The 13,513-nt window shown below is 38.9% G+C and overlaps 1 protein-coding gene across 4 annotated transcripts in view; it reads right to left on the reverse strand.

Annotated features, from left to right (window-relative positions):
* The window catches only part of ASAP2 (ArfGAP with SH3 domain, ankyrin repeat and PH domain 2), a 96,688-nt gene that overhangs the window by 46,091 nt on the left and 37,084 nt on the right, over nt 1-13,513 (reverse strand). For 3 of the 4 annotated variants that reach the window (XM_054820180.1, XM_054820181.1, XM_054820182.1), the window contains exons 4-6: nt 13,099-13,173; nt 11,467-11,516; nt 38-167 (exon numbers count right to left, since the gene is read on the reverse strand). In XM_054820180.1, coding sequence (XP_054676155.1) covers nt 38-167; nt 11,467-11,516; nt 13,099-13,173 — 255 coding nt within the window. Of the gene's footprint in view, nt 1-37; nt 168-11,466; nt 11,517-12,833; nt 12,888-13,098; nt 13,174-13,513 lie in introns of those variants that run through there. The other variant, XM_054820183.1, reaches the window with a different exon arrangement.

Here is a 13,513-nt window from a genome sequence, read left to right on the forward strand (position 1 = left end):
ATTAGTAGAACAATATGCATTTCACGCTGAATCTTACCTCACACATCTGTAACTGGAAGAACCTTCTTTCTTTCTCCATCTCTTCTGCAATTTCAGCTCCACTTATTTCTGTACGGATCATCCCATGCAGCTTAGCATGCTCTTTTTTCTCCTTCTCTATTTTTGTACTATAAGGCAAAGAATCAGTCGATGAAGTGAGAAATCCACAGCCTCTCAGGAAATCTGATTATTCACAAAGTCTACTGACAGATGCAGAGCCAAACTCTTGTAGCGCTGCATATGACTTGCTTCCAGATGACATTTCATTTGAAATTTGACAATGACTAAAGATCAGCAATGACATACAGTAGCTGAAATCTAGTTCAATCATCTGTTAAAATAATGTCCTGACAGAGATTCCAAAAGAAGATACTAAATGAGAGGGAGATACTAACTTCTTGCATTAAAGAAAAAAAATCCAGAAACAAAATAATGAATTTTAATTGAAAATGAGGGGGGATGTTTAATCCCAACTGACCAAACACTGGTTAACAGAGTTCAATTATGTCACCAGATTTATTGAGTCTTGCCTGTCATCAAGTCATCTTCTATATATACAGGGTTTCCCAAGCCAAAATCACAGTTGCCATCTCTACTTGTGACTGAGCCAGTTGGCACTGGGAATGCTGGTCAGCCGGCTGTGTTGCAGACTTCAAAGTCTGCTAGACCAGCTGTCCTAATTCCCTAAAAGTTTCCATGAACATTTTCCAAGAGCTCTGAATAAAACAGGTTCTCCTGTAGAATATAAATGAATAACCAATGCGTGCCATACGGTATAACTCCCCTAAACACACTTGTGCATTTGTTACAGCTATTCTCCACATTATTCCTAAAGGCAGTAGCATAATTATACTACCCAGTTAGACAAGCCTGATATAAAAAAAGATATTAATAAAAGAAAATACATGAGGGTGTTTACTTTTTGGAGAAAGATTTTTAGTTTGCCAATTGTGCCGTTTAGAAGCTGGAAATTCTGCAAAGAGCTTCCTTTTGAACAAGAGGAATCATTACACAGGGATACAGGAAGCAGATGAGAGGAACAAACAACACATGCACTGTCATACCTCCTCTTGGGCAGTCAAGTGTCTCTCAGCTCTCTCTCTGAAAAGATGACATGTCTCAAGTGCTCTCTTAACCTGATGTTAACATTACCCTAACAGCTTATAGGAAAATGTCCTAGAAGGTCTAAGGACTTCCAGTCAACAATATATTCAGTACTTATGCTTCTCAACAATGAGGAACTGCCTCCTCTTATACCTCAAGCAGCAAGGGAAAACGAGAATTAATCCCATTAATCCCATTCTGTAACATTCCCGGAGGGAAATATTTTGAACAGCAATTCAAAAAGCCCCACTGCGCTCTTGGTACTGGCAGGCACAGCAGAGCCAGCACTGTGCAGTATTCCAGCAGCCAGCACTGCGCTCCTTCTCAGCCCGTGGAGTCCTGCCAGCAGCAGACGTTCAGAGGGAAGCTCCTCTCCTTTGAAATAATTATTCTGAAAACCTTCACTCACCTAAATAAAAATTTGATTCCAGAACATTCTGTTTTCATAAAAAATAAGCCTGTGCTCTTACCCACTTACTGCCTATTATGCCTTTTTATTGCCACAGAATACAGAGTCCAAACACAAGAATTAACCAGACATCAACCGTGAACAAGGAAGATAAACCATTACAAAAAGATACACAGAAAATGACAAATACACAGCTCCTTTCTGGCACACGCTCTATGAGAGTTTACATTATATCATACTTGATAGTTCTAAAAAAGTCAAACCTCAGAGCAAAGATTCTGGATGGTTTTAGTTCTCTCAGTTTCCACATTAACAATTAATGAGGCGAGAGAATTCACTGAAATGTGAATCAAGTCGAATAACTATCAATTGCTATTGTATTTGCATTATTTACAGAGAACAATACTCGAACATAGGATGACATAACCACCTCTAAAATTTTATGAGCATATTAACATGTCATAAGTTGTCTCTAAATGCCAGTTAAACCAAGACAACTAATACTGTCAGAGAGTCAAACATTATGCACAATACTGCAGTATACATTGATTTAAGAAACTGAATTCCTTTTAAAGAGCTAGAGTCACATCTACTCTTTAAAGGATAAATCATACTCTACAGGCAACAAGTAGTTAAACCAAGACTAAAGCATACCAACAAGTATACTACCAAGTAATTCACAGAAATAAGACATCCTTGAAGCCATTTGCTGGAGCTTTAGGCTCCATGGCTTTAAAAACTTCAGAGATGCTTTACAAAACAACCAAACTATCTCTTGGTGACAAGTACCAGAGATACAGGATGGTGCATTTCACATTTGCATTTCCTTATTATTATGCTTTTAGTCTCTAACTACACTTTCAGCTTCATAATCCAGAAATCAACCTGTTGTTTTGCTATAGTAATAGGCTACCTGTTATCTGACTAATACTACAGGGCACCTTATTTCTAGGGAAACAAGGAAACCACATAAAGCAGTGTTGCGTGCAAATCTTCTGAGTGCTAAAGGCTGGCTGTGTTTCCTATCCAAATGCAAGAGTAAACTCAGCTTCAAGTGTCACTCTTCCATGACATTAACCAAATCCTTTGGGCAAAGACAGTTCTGCAATGTACCACTGTGGGATTTCCAAATATTGTAGGGTATGCAGGTTTTCCAGGCAGATCAATTAAGCAAAATTAATAAGAAAATTGGGAAACTCTAGAAAAATCCTCTAGCAGCAATAAGAAGGAAGCAAATGTTTTCTAAAGCTGCTGTTCTTGAAGTTCATGCAGCACCTTTCACATATATAGATTTTGCTGACTAAGATTAAAATCTGAGCAGACGTCCATTTACAAAGCAGCTGCACATGACTAATATGCAGTGAGCTCAGATTTGTGTAATAGACAAGTAAAACTGAAATACAAGATGAAGAACTACAACAGAAAAGTCAATCAGATACAAAATAAATGGTCTTGTCCATTCAGTTTCCACTATATGACTATTTCTACAGCTCCAATTCAAAAAGCAACTGGTTTTCAATACAAATTTTAATTTGTATTTCAAAGAAATCAATTTTGCCATACAGATCATGGTATAAATAAACATCAAAGTAGGCATTTTAATTTTTATTAAATTTTAGAAAGGACAGGACCTATTTTACATGTTTAACATGCCAAATATTGGTATTGATTTTCAGCCAGTGAACAAGGGTAAAAAAACCTAGAATACCCTGTGTCCATGCAGTAGCGAACTGGCTGGGTAGCAACTCTTGTCTTTCTTCCTCTCCTTCCCCATACAGCAGTAAGCCAGGCTGAGTCTGGGTATGTACATAAGAAGGTGCAGAAACTGGGAATAGCACGTGGAAGGCACAGACTTGAAAGGGGAGCACTCTGGAAAATGGAGTGCTTCCAAGGGTTATTTTGTTTGACAAAATAATATTATACATTCCTCAGGGCAGCGAGGAGGGCGCGCAGCAAGCTCAACACCCTGGACTTCAGGAGAGCAGACTTTGGCCTCTTCAGAGATCTGCTTAGTAGAATACCATGGGACAAAGCCCTGGCAGGAAGAGGGGCCCAAGACAGCTGGCTAGTATTCAAGAGTCACCTCCTCCAAGCTCAGGAGCGATGCATGCCAACAAAGAGGAAGTCAAGCAAAACCACCAAGAGGCCCCCATGGATGAACAAGGAGCTCCTGGGCAAAGTCAAACAAAAAAAGGAAGCCTACAGGGGGTGGAAGCAAGGGCAGGTAGCCTGGGAAGAATACAGAGAAACTGTCCAAGCAGCCACAGGTCAGGTTAGGAAAGCCAAAGCCCTGATAGAAATTAGTCTGGCCAGGGATGTCAAGGACAACAAGAAAAGCTTCTATAGGTATGTCAGTGATAAAAGGAGGACGAGGGAAGATGTGGGTCCCCTCCGGAATGAAACGGGTGACCTGGTTACCCAGGATGTGGAGAAGGCTGAGGTACTCAATGACTTCTTTGCCTCAGTCTTCACTGGCAAATGCTTGAGCCACACTGCCCAGGTTGCGGAAGGCAGGGACTGGGAGAATGCAGAACCACCCACTGTAGGAGAAGATCAGGTTCGAGAATATCTAAGGAACCGGAAGGTGCACAAGTCCATGGGACCTGATGAGATGCATCCGTGGGTCTCGAGGGAACTGGCAGATGAAGTGGCCAGGCCACTCTCCATCATATTTGAGAAGTCCTGGCAGTCCGGCAAAGTTCCCACCGACTGGAAGAGGGGGAACATAACCCCCATTTTTAAGAAGGGAGAAAAGGAGGACCCAGGGAACTACAGGCCGGTCAGTCTCACCTCCATGCCTGGCAAGATTATCTCTCCTGGAGACTATGCTCAGGCATATGGAAAATAAGGAGGTGATTGGTGACAGCCAACGTGGCTTCACTAAGGGCAAATCGTGCCTGACAAACTTGGTGGCCTTCTATGATGGGGTTACAGCATTGGTGGATAAGGGAAGGGCAACTGACATCATCTACCTGGACTTGTGCAAGGCATTTGACACTGTCTCACATGACATCCTTCTCTCTAAATTGGAGAGACATGGATTCGATGGATGGACCACTCAGTGGATAAGGAATTGGCCGGATGGTTGCACTCAAAGAGTTGTGGTCAACGGCTCAATGTCCAAGTGGAGAACAGTGACGAGGGGCATTCCTCAGGGGTCGGTACTGGGACCAGCACTGTTTAACATCGTTGTTGGCGACATGGACAGTGGGATCGAGCGCACCCTCAGCAAGTTTGCCGATGACACCAAGCTGTGTGGTGGGGTCGACATGCTGGAGGGAGATGATGCCATCCAGAGGGACCTTGACAGGCTGGAGAGATGGGCCCGTGCGAACTGCATGAAGGTCAACAAAGCCAAGTGCAAGGTCCTGCACGTGGGTCGAGTGGTCCATCCATCAAATCCGTGTCTCTCCAATTTAGAGACAAGGATGTCATGCAGGACAGTGTCAAATGCCTTGTGCAAGCCCAGGTAGATGATGTCCTTTCCTATCTGAAAGGAGGTTGTAGGCATGTGGGTGCTGGTCTCTTCTCCCAAGTAACAAGTGATAGAACAAGAGGAAATGGCCTCAAGTGGCACCAGGGGAGGTTTAGACTGGATATTAGGAAAAACTTCTTCATTGAAAGGGTTGTCAATCACTGGAACAGGCTGCCCAGGGAAGTGGTTGAGTCACTATCCCTGGAGGTATTTAAAAGATGTGTAGATGTGGTGCTTAGGGACATGGTTTAGTGGTGGACTTGGCAGTGTTAGGTTAATGGTTGATGATCTTAAAGGACTTCTCCAACCTAAATGATTCTATTATTCTATTCTATGACTCTATATTAAAGTTTCCTTGTTTAGCACTTTCATTCTATGCCACTGTTTTCAAGATGTGACCTCCACTTTGTCTTATGGGCATGCTTTAAAAGGAAATGTGGCAGAAATATCTACGATCTATGAATATCAATGATCTACTGAGTCAAGTTAGAGCTCTGGAGAAGTAACTTGAGAAAAGCTTGCTGAATTTTCAGATAAATTTTTTAGATATTGTTTAAAAAATGCGTTTACCAAACTGGAAACATCATCACTTAATCAAATAGCTATGCAGACAGACATCTTTACAGGAGACTGTAACACAAATTTGTTCATTCTTCCATTGACTTCAAATGGTTCAGAAACAAATCATTAATGATAGTTATTCTAGATATGAGTGCCTGCATTTCTGTACAGTAACATCAGGCACGTCAACCTACTGCCTTGATCTTCTAATGCCATAAGCACATTCAAACAACTTGTTCTCTTCACTTAGCTGTGCATAACAGATCTCATGCCTGGCTTTTAAAAGGAGAACGGCAAAGTAGGAGAAGGAGTCAGTCTTCCCAGGAAAAGTTAGTTAGTTTTCATTAAGCATTTGTGTTTCATAACATTAGCACAGCACTTATTAGCAGAGGACTTCTGAAAATAATATATATTTACAGGCTGAAAAAATAAGACACCTTTATTTAAAAAATGAACATTTTCTTTTCAGGAAAGACAGATTTATGTCTGGAATACAGACACTACTATTCAGCTAAAAAATGAGTAAATAATATGCTTCAGTAAGTTTATGCTTCTATTTCCTGTGCAAAATTGATACAATATCTTTACCTCAAAATCTACCACAATAGGAGCAATTAAACTGAAGAATGTGGGTGAAATCTGGCTTGCTGCCTTGTTGAACATGGTCTGCCTGCTGGGAGAATGAGCAGTTTTTATGACATGTGTACTCCTTCCCCATATGCTCCCCCAGTGCGTCTGCCATTAATGTTTAAGTACATGGGGGAAAGCAACTGCCTCATAACAAAAAGAGCTCAGTTTGCACCAATTCTACCCAAAGGACACAAACAGACTAGACCCACTGCAGTGCTGTAGTGGCAGGCAGCATCGCCCAGCTCTTATATAGGAAACAAAGACTGTAACTGAGGTCCTAAGAGAAATGCACTGCTTTTAACTACTTTAAAGCTTTAAAACCATTTTAAAAATCTTTATGGATTCAACTGAAGCATGTTAATGACTGATGGTAAGAAAAGATGGATTATTCATGAATGTCACCTCAGGATGTTCCAAATTTTTGATTGAGGTAGGCTGGCATAAAGCTATGGGCTACTTGCTCCTCTTACTCCCTGATTTGAGTCCCAAGGTATAAAGAAAAATGGATCCAGCCTCTCTCAGTTGCTTCAGCTAAGGTGATCTTTAGGAAAATACTCTGAGAAGTTAGGTAGCTACAGGGCAAAGAAGTTACATAATAATCAACGTTGATGGATGGTGATCCAAGAGCATAAGAATGGACCTTAACATCACTCTCCCAAACAAGACTAGATACATAGTAATTTTTAAACACACTTATTTAAATACAGAGCTTGAAGTAGCAGATTCAGAAATTGTTAGGGGAAAAAAACAAAACAAATGCCATTTTTTAATTAATTGAATTTGTTTTCACATAGGTCACACGGGTATATTAGCACCTGATATGTCATCACAAAGGTGCAAGTAACAAAGATGGGATATTGAGGCTAATAAGCTCCAATTCTTCCTTATAAAGACAACCTATTGAGACAGAAATCAGGATGAAGACACTGTCACTTCTTCACAGACTACAAAAATACCACTTTGATACCTGGTGCTTAGCTTCATGTGTCTGTACTTGTGATTAGGAAATGCAGATGAAGGGTATGATTTTAAGTATATGATACAGAGGGACAGGCAAAGAGCAGCCTAGCAGCCTTGAACAGTTTGTTAACCCAAAGGGAAAAGAAAAAGACAGGGGAAAAAAAATAGAGATATTCACATTTTTGAAGAAGTATCACTGGAAAAGATAGCTAACTAAGCATAAACCTAGGAGACTGCTTTTAGGCACAGTTCAAACGAGATGTCTAAAGCAACAGATTGAAGAAGGCTGAGCAAACCTCTGGCTATCAACACCTACATCCACCATCCCACTCTGGCAACATAACCTGTAGGTGAGACTGAGGTTAGCTCTCCCAGTCCCTTTGCCTTTTTTGTTAAGGCAGAGACTGTGCAGATATTAGAAGAAATTCAATTAGTGATTAAGAATTCTTGAGATGACTCTGCATCTACCCACTGCTGCAGATGACCAAAATGTACAGCTATAAGGACTTTCAGATCCATTTGGGACAGCCACAGAATCACAACAGTTGTTATCTCAAGAAACCTCAGTGCCATATATAATAGCAATCCAGAAAAACCTCACTGTTTTCCTATGTCCAAAATGTAGTAGGTGATAAAGCTGACTGAAACAGATTGAGGTTGAAATTAATATTCTCACCCTAGCTTTGAAATCACATTATTAAACTTTCCATCTCTGAAGACTAACGCTCAATAGTAACAGCTGGCAACATCTCAGCTTATCTTGGAACTGATCTTATGCACAAGAGGGTCTGACAAATTCTGCAGTCCTACTGCAGGGGCGAGGGTCTTGGAACTGATCTTATGCACAAGAGGGTCTGACAAATTCTGCAGTCCTACTGCAGGGGCGAGGGTCTTGGAACTGATCTTATGCACAAGAGGGTCTGACAAATTCTGCAGTCCTACTGCAGGGGCGAGGGTCTTGGAACTGATCTTATGCACAAGAGGGTCTGACAAATTCTGCAGTCCTACTGCAGGGGCGAGGGTCTCGAGGAAGTTCCAGTCTGAATTTAACTCAACAGAACTATGGACGATTGATCTGCTCCTTGGTAGAAGTGAGGCAGCTTGCACTGAAAAAACAATATTCCCTGACTGCCAAACTTAAGTCACAATAATTAATTTCTACTCTTGTAAAACAACCACACACACACAAAAAAAAAGCCACTTGTTTTAAAGAATTTTCCTGTAGACAGAATTCCCAGGCTCCCTATCCCAAGCCTCAAGCAGATGATCCTTTGGTCTTGATCAAAGTGAAGGAGTCCAACAGGCTAGACTAAGAGCTTTAAACTCTAGAATACTGATGTGGAGCTTTCATCTAACTGCTTAAAAAAACGAGAGCGCATAGTGACTGCACCAGCCCACCACCTGGAAATATCACAGAAAATGGTAATGGATCTGAAAGAATTTCCTGATGAACATGTGCCACCTTCAGTTTTTGCATGTTGAATAACCTGACACATAAATGGCTTAGAAATAAGCATTGTCAAGGAGGTGTGCTTTATTTGTTAAAAAATCTGGCAGAAACTACAGTGGTAACTTGGAAAGAGGTATTTCCTTACAGTGGAAAAAAGTAATCTGCTTCGGATCAAAAAACAAGCGTCTAACTTGAAAGCAAAGTCGTAAAGCAGGCTTTCAAAAGGACTGTTGGTTTAAAAAAAATAAAAAATCTCATGATACCATACAAGCAGCACTGGATTTAATCCCACAGACAGAAAATAAACACGTCAACATCACATTTTCAAGTCCTGAATGAAATAACATACACAACAACATTTCCAGGTGTCTACTATCCTTAAACTCCAATGAGAATCACCAAATATACAGATTCAAATACATTTTCTATGGGCATTTTTACTTCTCAAGTACTTAACTAAGTATAAAAACAAATGAAAATATTTCTGGAGTACCTCACCGAAACAGACCACCTGCTACTACCAAACTGAGGATCAAAATACAAATCTTTATATCACTGCAACATACTCACCTTGGTGCATATTTTATCAGAAATTCTAAAAACATCAGAGATCTTGGCCCTGTAGTAACAGTGTTCTTGGTATATGTCCTGGCAGTGTGCAAATGTATTTTAAATTCTGCACGTAAACTTAGTGGGATGTCACTATGAATAAGTTATACATAAACAAACAAACTTTTAGATCCAGCAATCAAGCACAGGTAGACAACAGTACTAAACTACACGACTGTTCTTTACAGCCCATCCTCAGAGATCAGCTACTGCCATGGGCAATGGTTAGAAATCTTAATTACTTCAACAGCTGATAACTGGAATGGCACCAAACAAGACTGTTCACTGGTATTAAGAACACAAAACACCGGAGCCATCACAACCTTCCAAGGATTCAGCCTGTCAGACTGGAGGTTTATCTTAACATTTCAGAATGTCTTGTTATGAAAATCCAGCTATAGCTAGGCAGTTTCAGAAACCAAAGCCACTCAGGTCCTCCTCAGAAACTGAGCCTGGAAAGCAGTAATTAGACAGTTTTCATTGATATTCACAAAAGGAATAATGCAATTTAGCTAACTTGCTAAACTTGTTGCTTTCATGAGCAAACCACGTACAGGAATAATTTCTGAAGCTGTTTGCACACAACTTCAGATGGGCCAACAGGACAGTATCCTTACACCTTTGTGCTATTAAAAAAAGAAAAAAAAGTGGTGCTAGATTCTCAGCCAATCTAGGTAGATGGGGATCTGCAAGCTATTTATGTTAAACAGTCTCATCATATGTGATTCTTCTGGACCTGTATCATCAAAACTGGTCTGATACACGTACACTCAATCTCAGAAGATCAAAGATGCTGGATATGTGATATGAAACTCAACCAATTGTGACAACTCAGGTAATATTGGAATAAAGAGTAACATTCATTATGAAATTCTAATTTAGAGACTGCGCTGATACAATTGACTTGGTCAACCCAGGAAACAACTATTCCTGATGCTGGGCACTAAACCACTTGAAGATTTACAAGGTGCCAAAATGAATTATGTTTCATTTTAGGTGCTGAGCTTTGTTGACTCATTTGATTAATTAAGCAGGATATAAAATTCTGTTATGAAAACTAATTTTATAGTTGTTTATACTGTGCCTCAGGCACTTTCAAACAAATGGCTTATAGCAAGTTAGGCTAAACACACAACATGAGACACAGTTGACAAGACTCATATAGGTATTCATACACAAGACACATGCTGAGAGCATCCAACCTTGGCATGAAATGCAGAAAACATCCATATCTTTAAATAAACCACACTAATTAAATGTGGTTTACTGTGGTTACTGGATTGATCTGGAATCATGGGCAGTTTTGGAATGGTAACAGCAAACAAGCTCACACCCCACCAGCCTTGCCACCTTGTTGGCAAGTGCGGAAGGCTCAGCATCAAATAAGGTCTTCCTAGAGACCTCAGCATTGGGCACGGTCTCCTAACATGCAAAGGTTTTAGGCTAACAAGTCCAGAACTAAATCTTGACTTGCATATTCTTGATATTTTTTGTTACGACATTTGAAAGCACTCAGGCATAAAGCAAATAATTTATTCTGTGCTCTTCTGACGAAGAAACTTGCTAATTATAGTCAATTAATCTCTGATGAGGAGAAGGGAAAAAACAACAACAACAAATGCTTAAAAGGACATCAAGTACAATTATGTTCCTGCACTTTTGGTAGTTAGGGTGGCTAACTTTTCCTTTTATACAGTAGTGTTGTCCAAAATAGAGGAAGGCAGAAAAGGAAGTGAACTTTCACATGTAGTACATTACAGGGTAGTAATATGGATACTGTTAAAAATTTAAAATTTCTTTCCCAATTAAAGGAAAACTTTCTCAATTGAAGCGGAAGAATATGCAGTGGAAGAACACACACTGGGAGATTATGCTCATTACTTGGAACTTCATCAATCAAAGAGGTCTACCACAGACACTAACTGTCACGGCACACAAACACACACAAGACAATTTACTCATTAAATAAGTTGTATGTTACAGAACCTGAAATGATTGTGTCTATGCACTTGTATTTTCACATAGCTCCAGGTTTTGAGAAAAAAAGAGAGAGAGAAAAAAAGAGAGAGAGAAAAAAAGAGAGAGAGAAAAAAAGAGAAAAGAGAGAGAGAAAAAAAAACAGCTCAACTTCCCAGCTAGGACTTCTGGCTGGGACCTTAACATTGAATAATGACCTTTACAGACTTCAGTTATATTTCCTTTTTAAATAAAAGTTTAAAAGATACATACACTTTTGTTTCATAGTCCTTCCAAGCTTTATCAAAGGGTTTTTTCAGGTCCTGTCAAGAAAAAAGAAAAAAATACAGTTAGTCATTTACGTGAAAAATACTGTGGCTCTAACGATGAAGACACACGTTGGCCATTTGCAGCAACTACTAGAATACGGGACTCCTTTCTTTCTTGACTAGTTCACCTAAGGATTGTGTAAAAGCAATCTTGCACATAGGAAAAACAATCTTGTACACAGAATTAATACACTCATGTTTTTAAAAGCATCTCTAGGAGGCTTTTTAGAGCTCCATTTTACTCCTTAAAAGTTATAACCACGTGTTACCCCAAAGGTACACTGTGAAATTAATCAAATCAGCGATTTTCTCATCATTCCATCTCTGGGTCCACTGGAAAGAAGCGCCTTTCCTAAGGCTGTAGTATTACCTTAGCTAAGGACTTGATTCATCCCACTAAAGTTAAAGAAATCAATTTCCTACTGACTTAATGGGAACAGTATAGATCATAGAGCTTGACATAACTAATTCTGTAAGAATTTTTAATTACTTATGTTCCAAATTCCTTTATTTTTTCCCCTCTGAAGATGACAATTTGGATAAAATGATCTTAACATGTTGCAAAATTATTTCACTGATGTCTAAAAATGCAGCAGTTGAAATTCTGCTGGAGTTCAAGAGATCAGCCAACTACAAAAAAATACTGTAAACTGGCAGACACTGGAAAAACTTTGGAACTACAGACTAGGAACTAATTCCTACATGTCAGCCAGTTATTTCAACAATCATGAAATTAATTAAAGCAGCATTTGATTATTTTCTTAAGACAGGAGCATGGGGCAACATTGAATTGTAATAAATGTATTTATTCTGACATAGAAAAAGAGAAGAACAAAAAGAGTGAAATGTAATAAGCAAGCCACACAAAGATAACAAGCCTATCTTACTAAATAATCTCTTCATCCTCCAGTAATATACAGGGACCATTTTTAGTATATGTGCATTTTTTCTTCTTCCTTCAGTGTCCTAGAACAATAGCTGCCAGTTGCTTCCTGTTTGCTCAGTAGTAAACGAAGTGTAAGCCAAATAAGTTTGCTGGCTATAGGCTTTGAAATTTATTATAAACATATCATTATTTGAGTCCTAAGTTGTTATTATTTCAAATAGGAAATATCCTCAGGGCACAAATAGATTTCAGCTTTGTTAAGAAAAATCCTATGCTCATGCAGTCTAATGCATCTTTCTTAATAATGTATATAGTTCCAGGTAAATTTAGAATGCCAGATAAATATATTAATAATCAACTTTTTATTTAAAGTACTACTCCCTCCCTCAACTAAGTAAATATCTGTAAATTAATAATTCTTTCACCTCTTTCTCTGCTTAGCTTCTGTATCTCAGGGCTGCTTTTAAAGCTTCTCAAATGTTGTTTTGTATACGAAGTCAAGAGCATGCTGTATGTGAAACCACAAACAAAAGGGATAATTCAGTTCATAAAAAAAATATTTCTCTTGTTTATTAAGCTAGTAAGTTAATTTAGTATCCCATGCCTTCCATCAGATAAGATTAATACACTAGCTAAATGTATTTATTGTACCAACAATAATTTTATATATAAATAAGAAGGAAAACATACCCCTTTTACTCCTTTCAGATCTCCCTTCAGCAAACTGTCCAATGGAAAAGTGATTATGTTGTTCATATTCTGAATCTGTAACAAGAAAATTACATCAAAACATTAATATGTTTTAATGCAGAGTATACACTCTCTCAATTCACACATTTCAGAAAGTTTCATAAGAACATCATATATGTTATTTTCCTAACTCTGCTTTATGAAGATGTTTATTGGTACAGCCAGTAATCAAAGATGGAAGCAACATGAGTTAATTAAACTTACACTGGAAACACTATAACCCAAGCCAGGAGGAAACCTGCAGAACTATTGTGGATGATAAATATCCAACAGTGACTGCAAAGTAAGACCACTAATTTTTATGTTGCCTGATTTCACTGTTTAAATTATATGAAAATAATCATACAATTTTTCA

Source organism: Grus americana, chromosome 3 (genome assembly GCF_028858705.1).
Source record: "Grus americana isolate bGruAme1 chromosome 3, bGruAme1.mat, whole genome shotgun sequence".
Taxonomy (NCBI): domain Eukaryota; kingdom Metazoa; phylum Chordata; class Aves; order Gruiformes; family Gruidae; genus Grus; species Grus americana.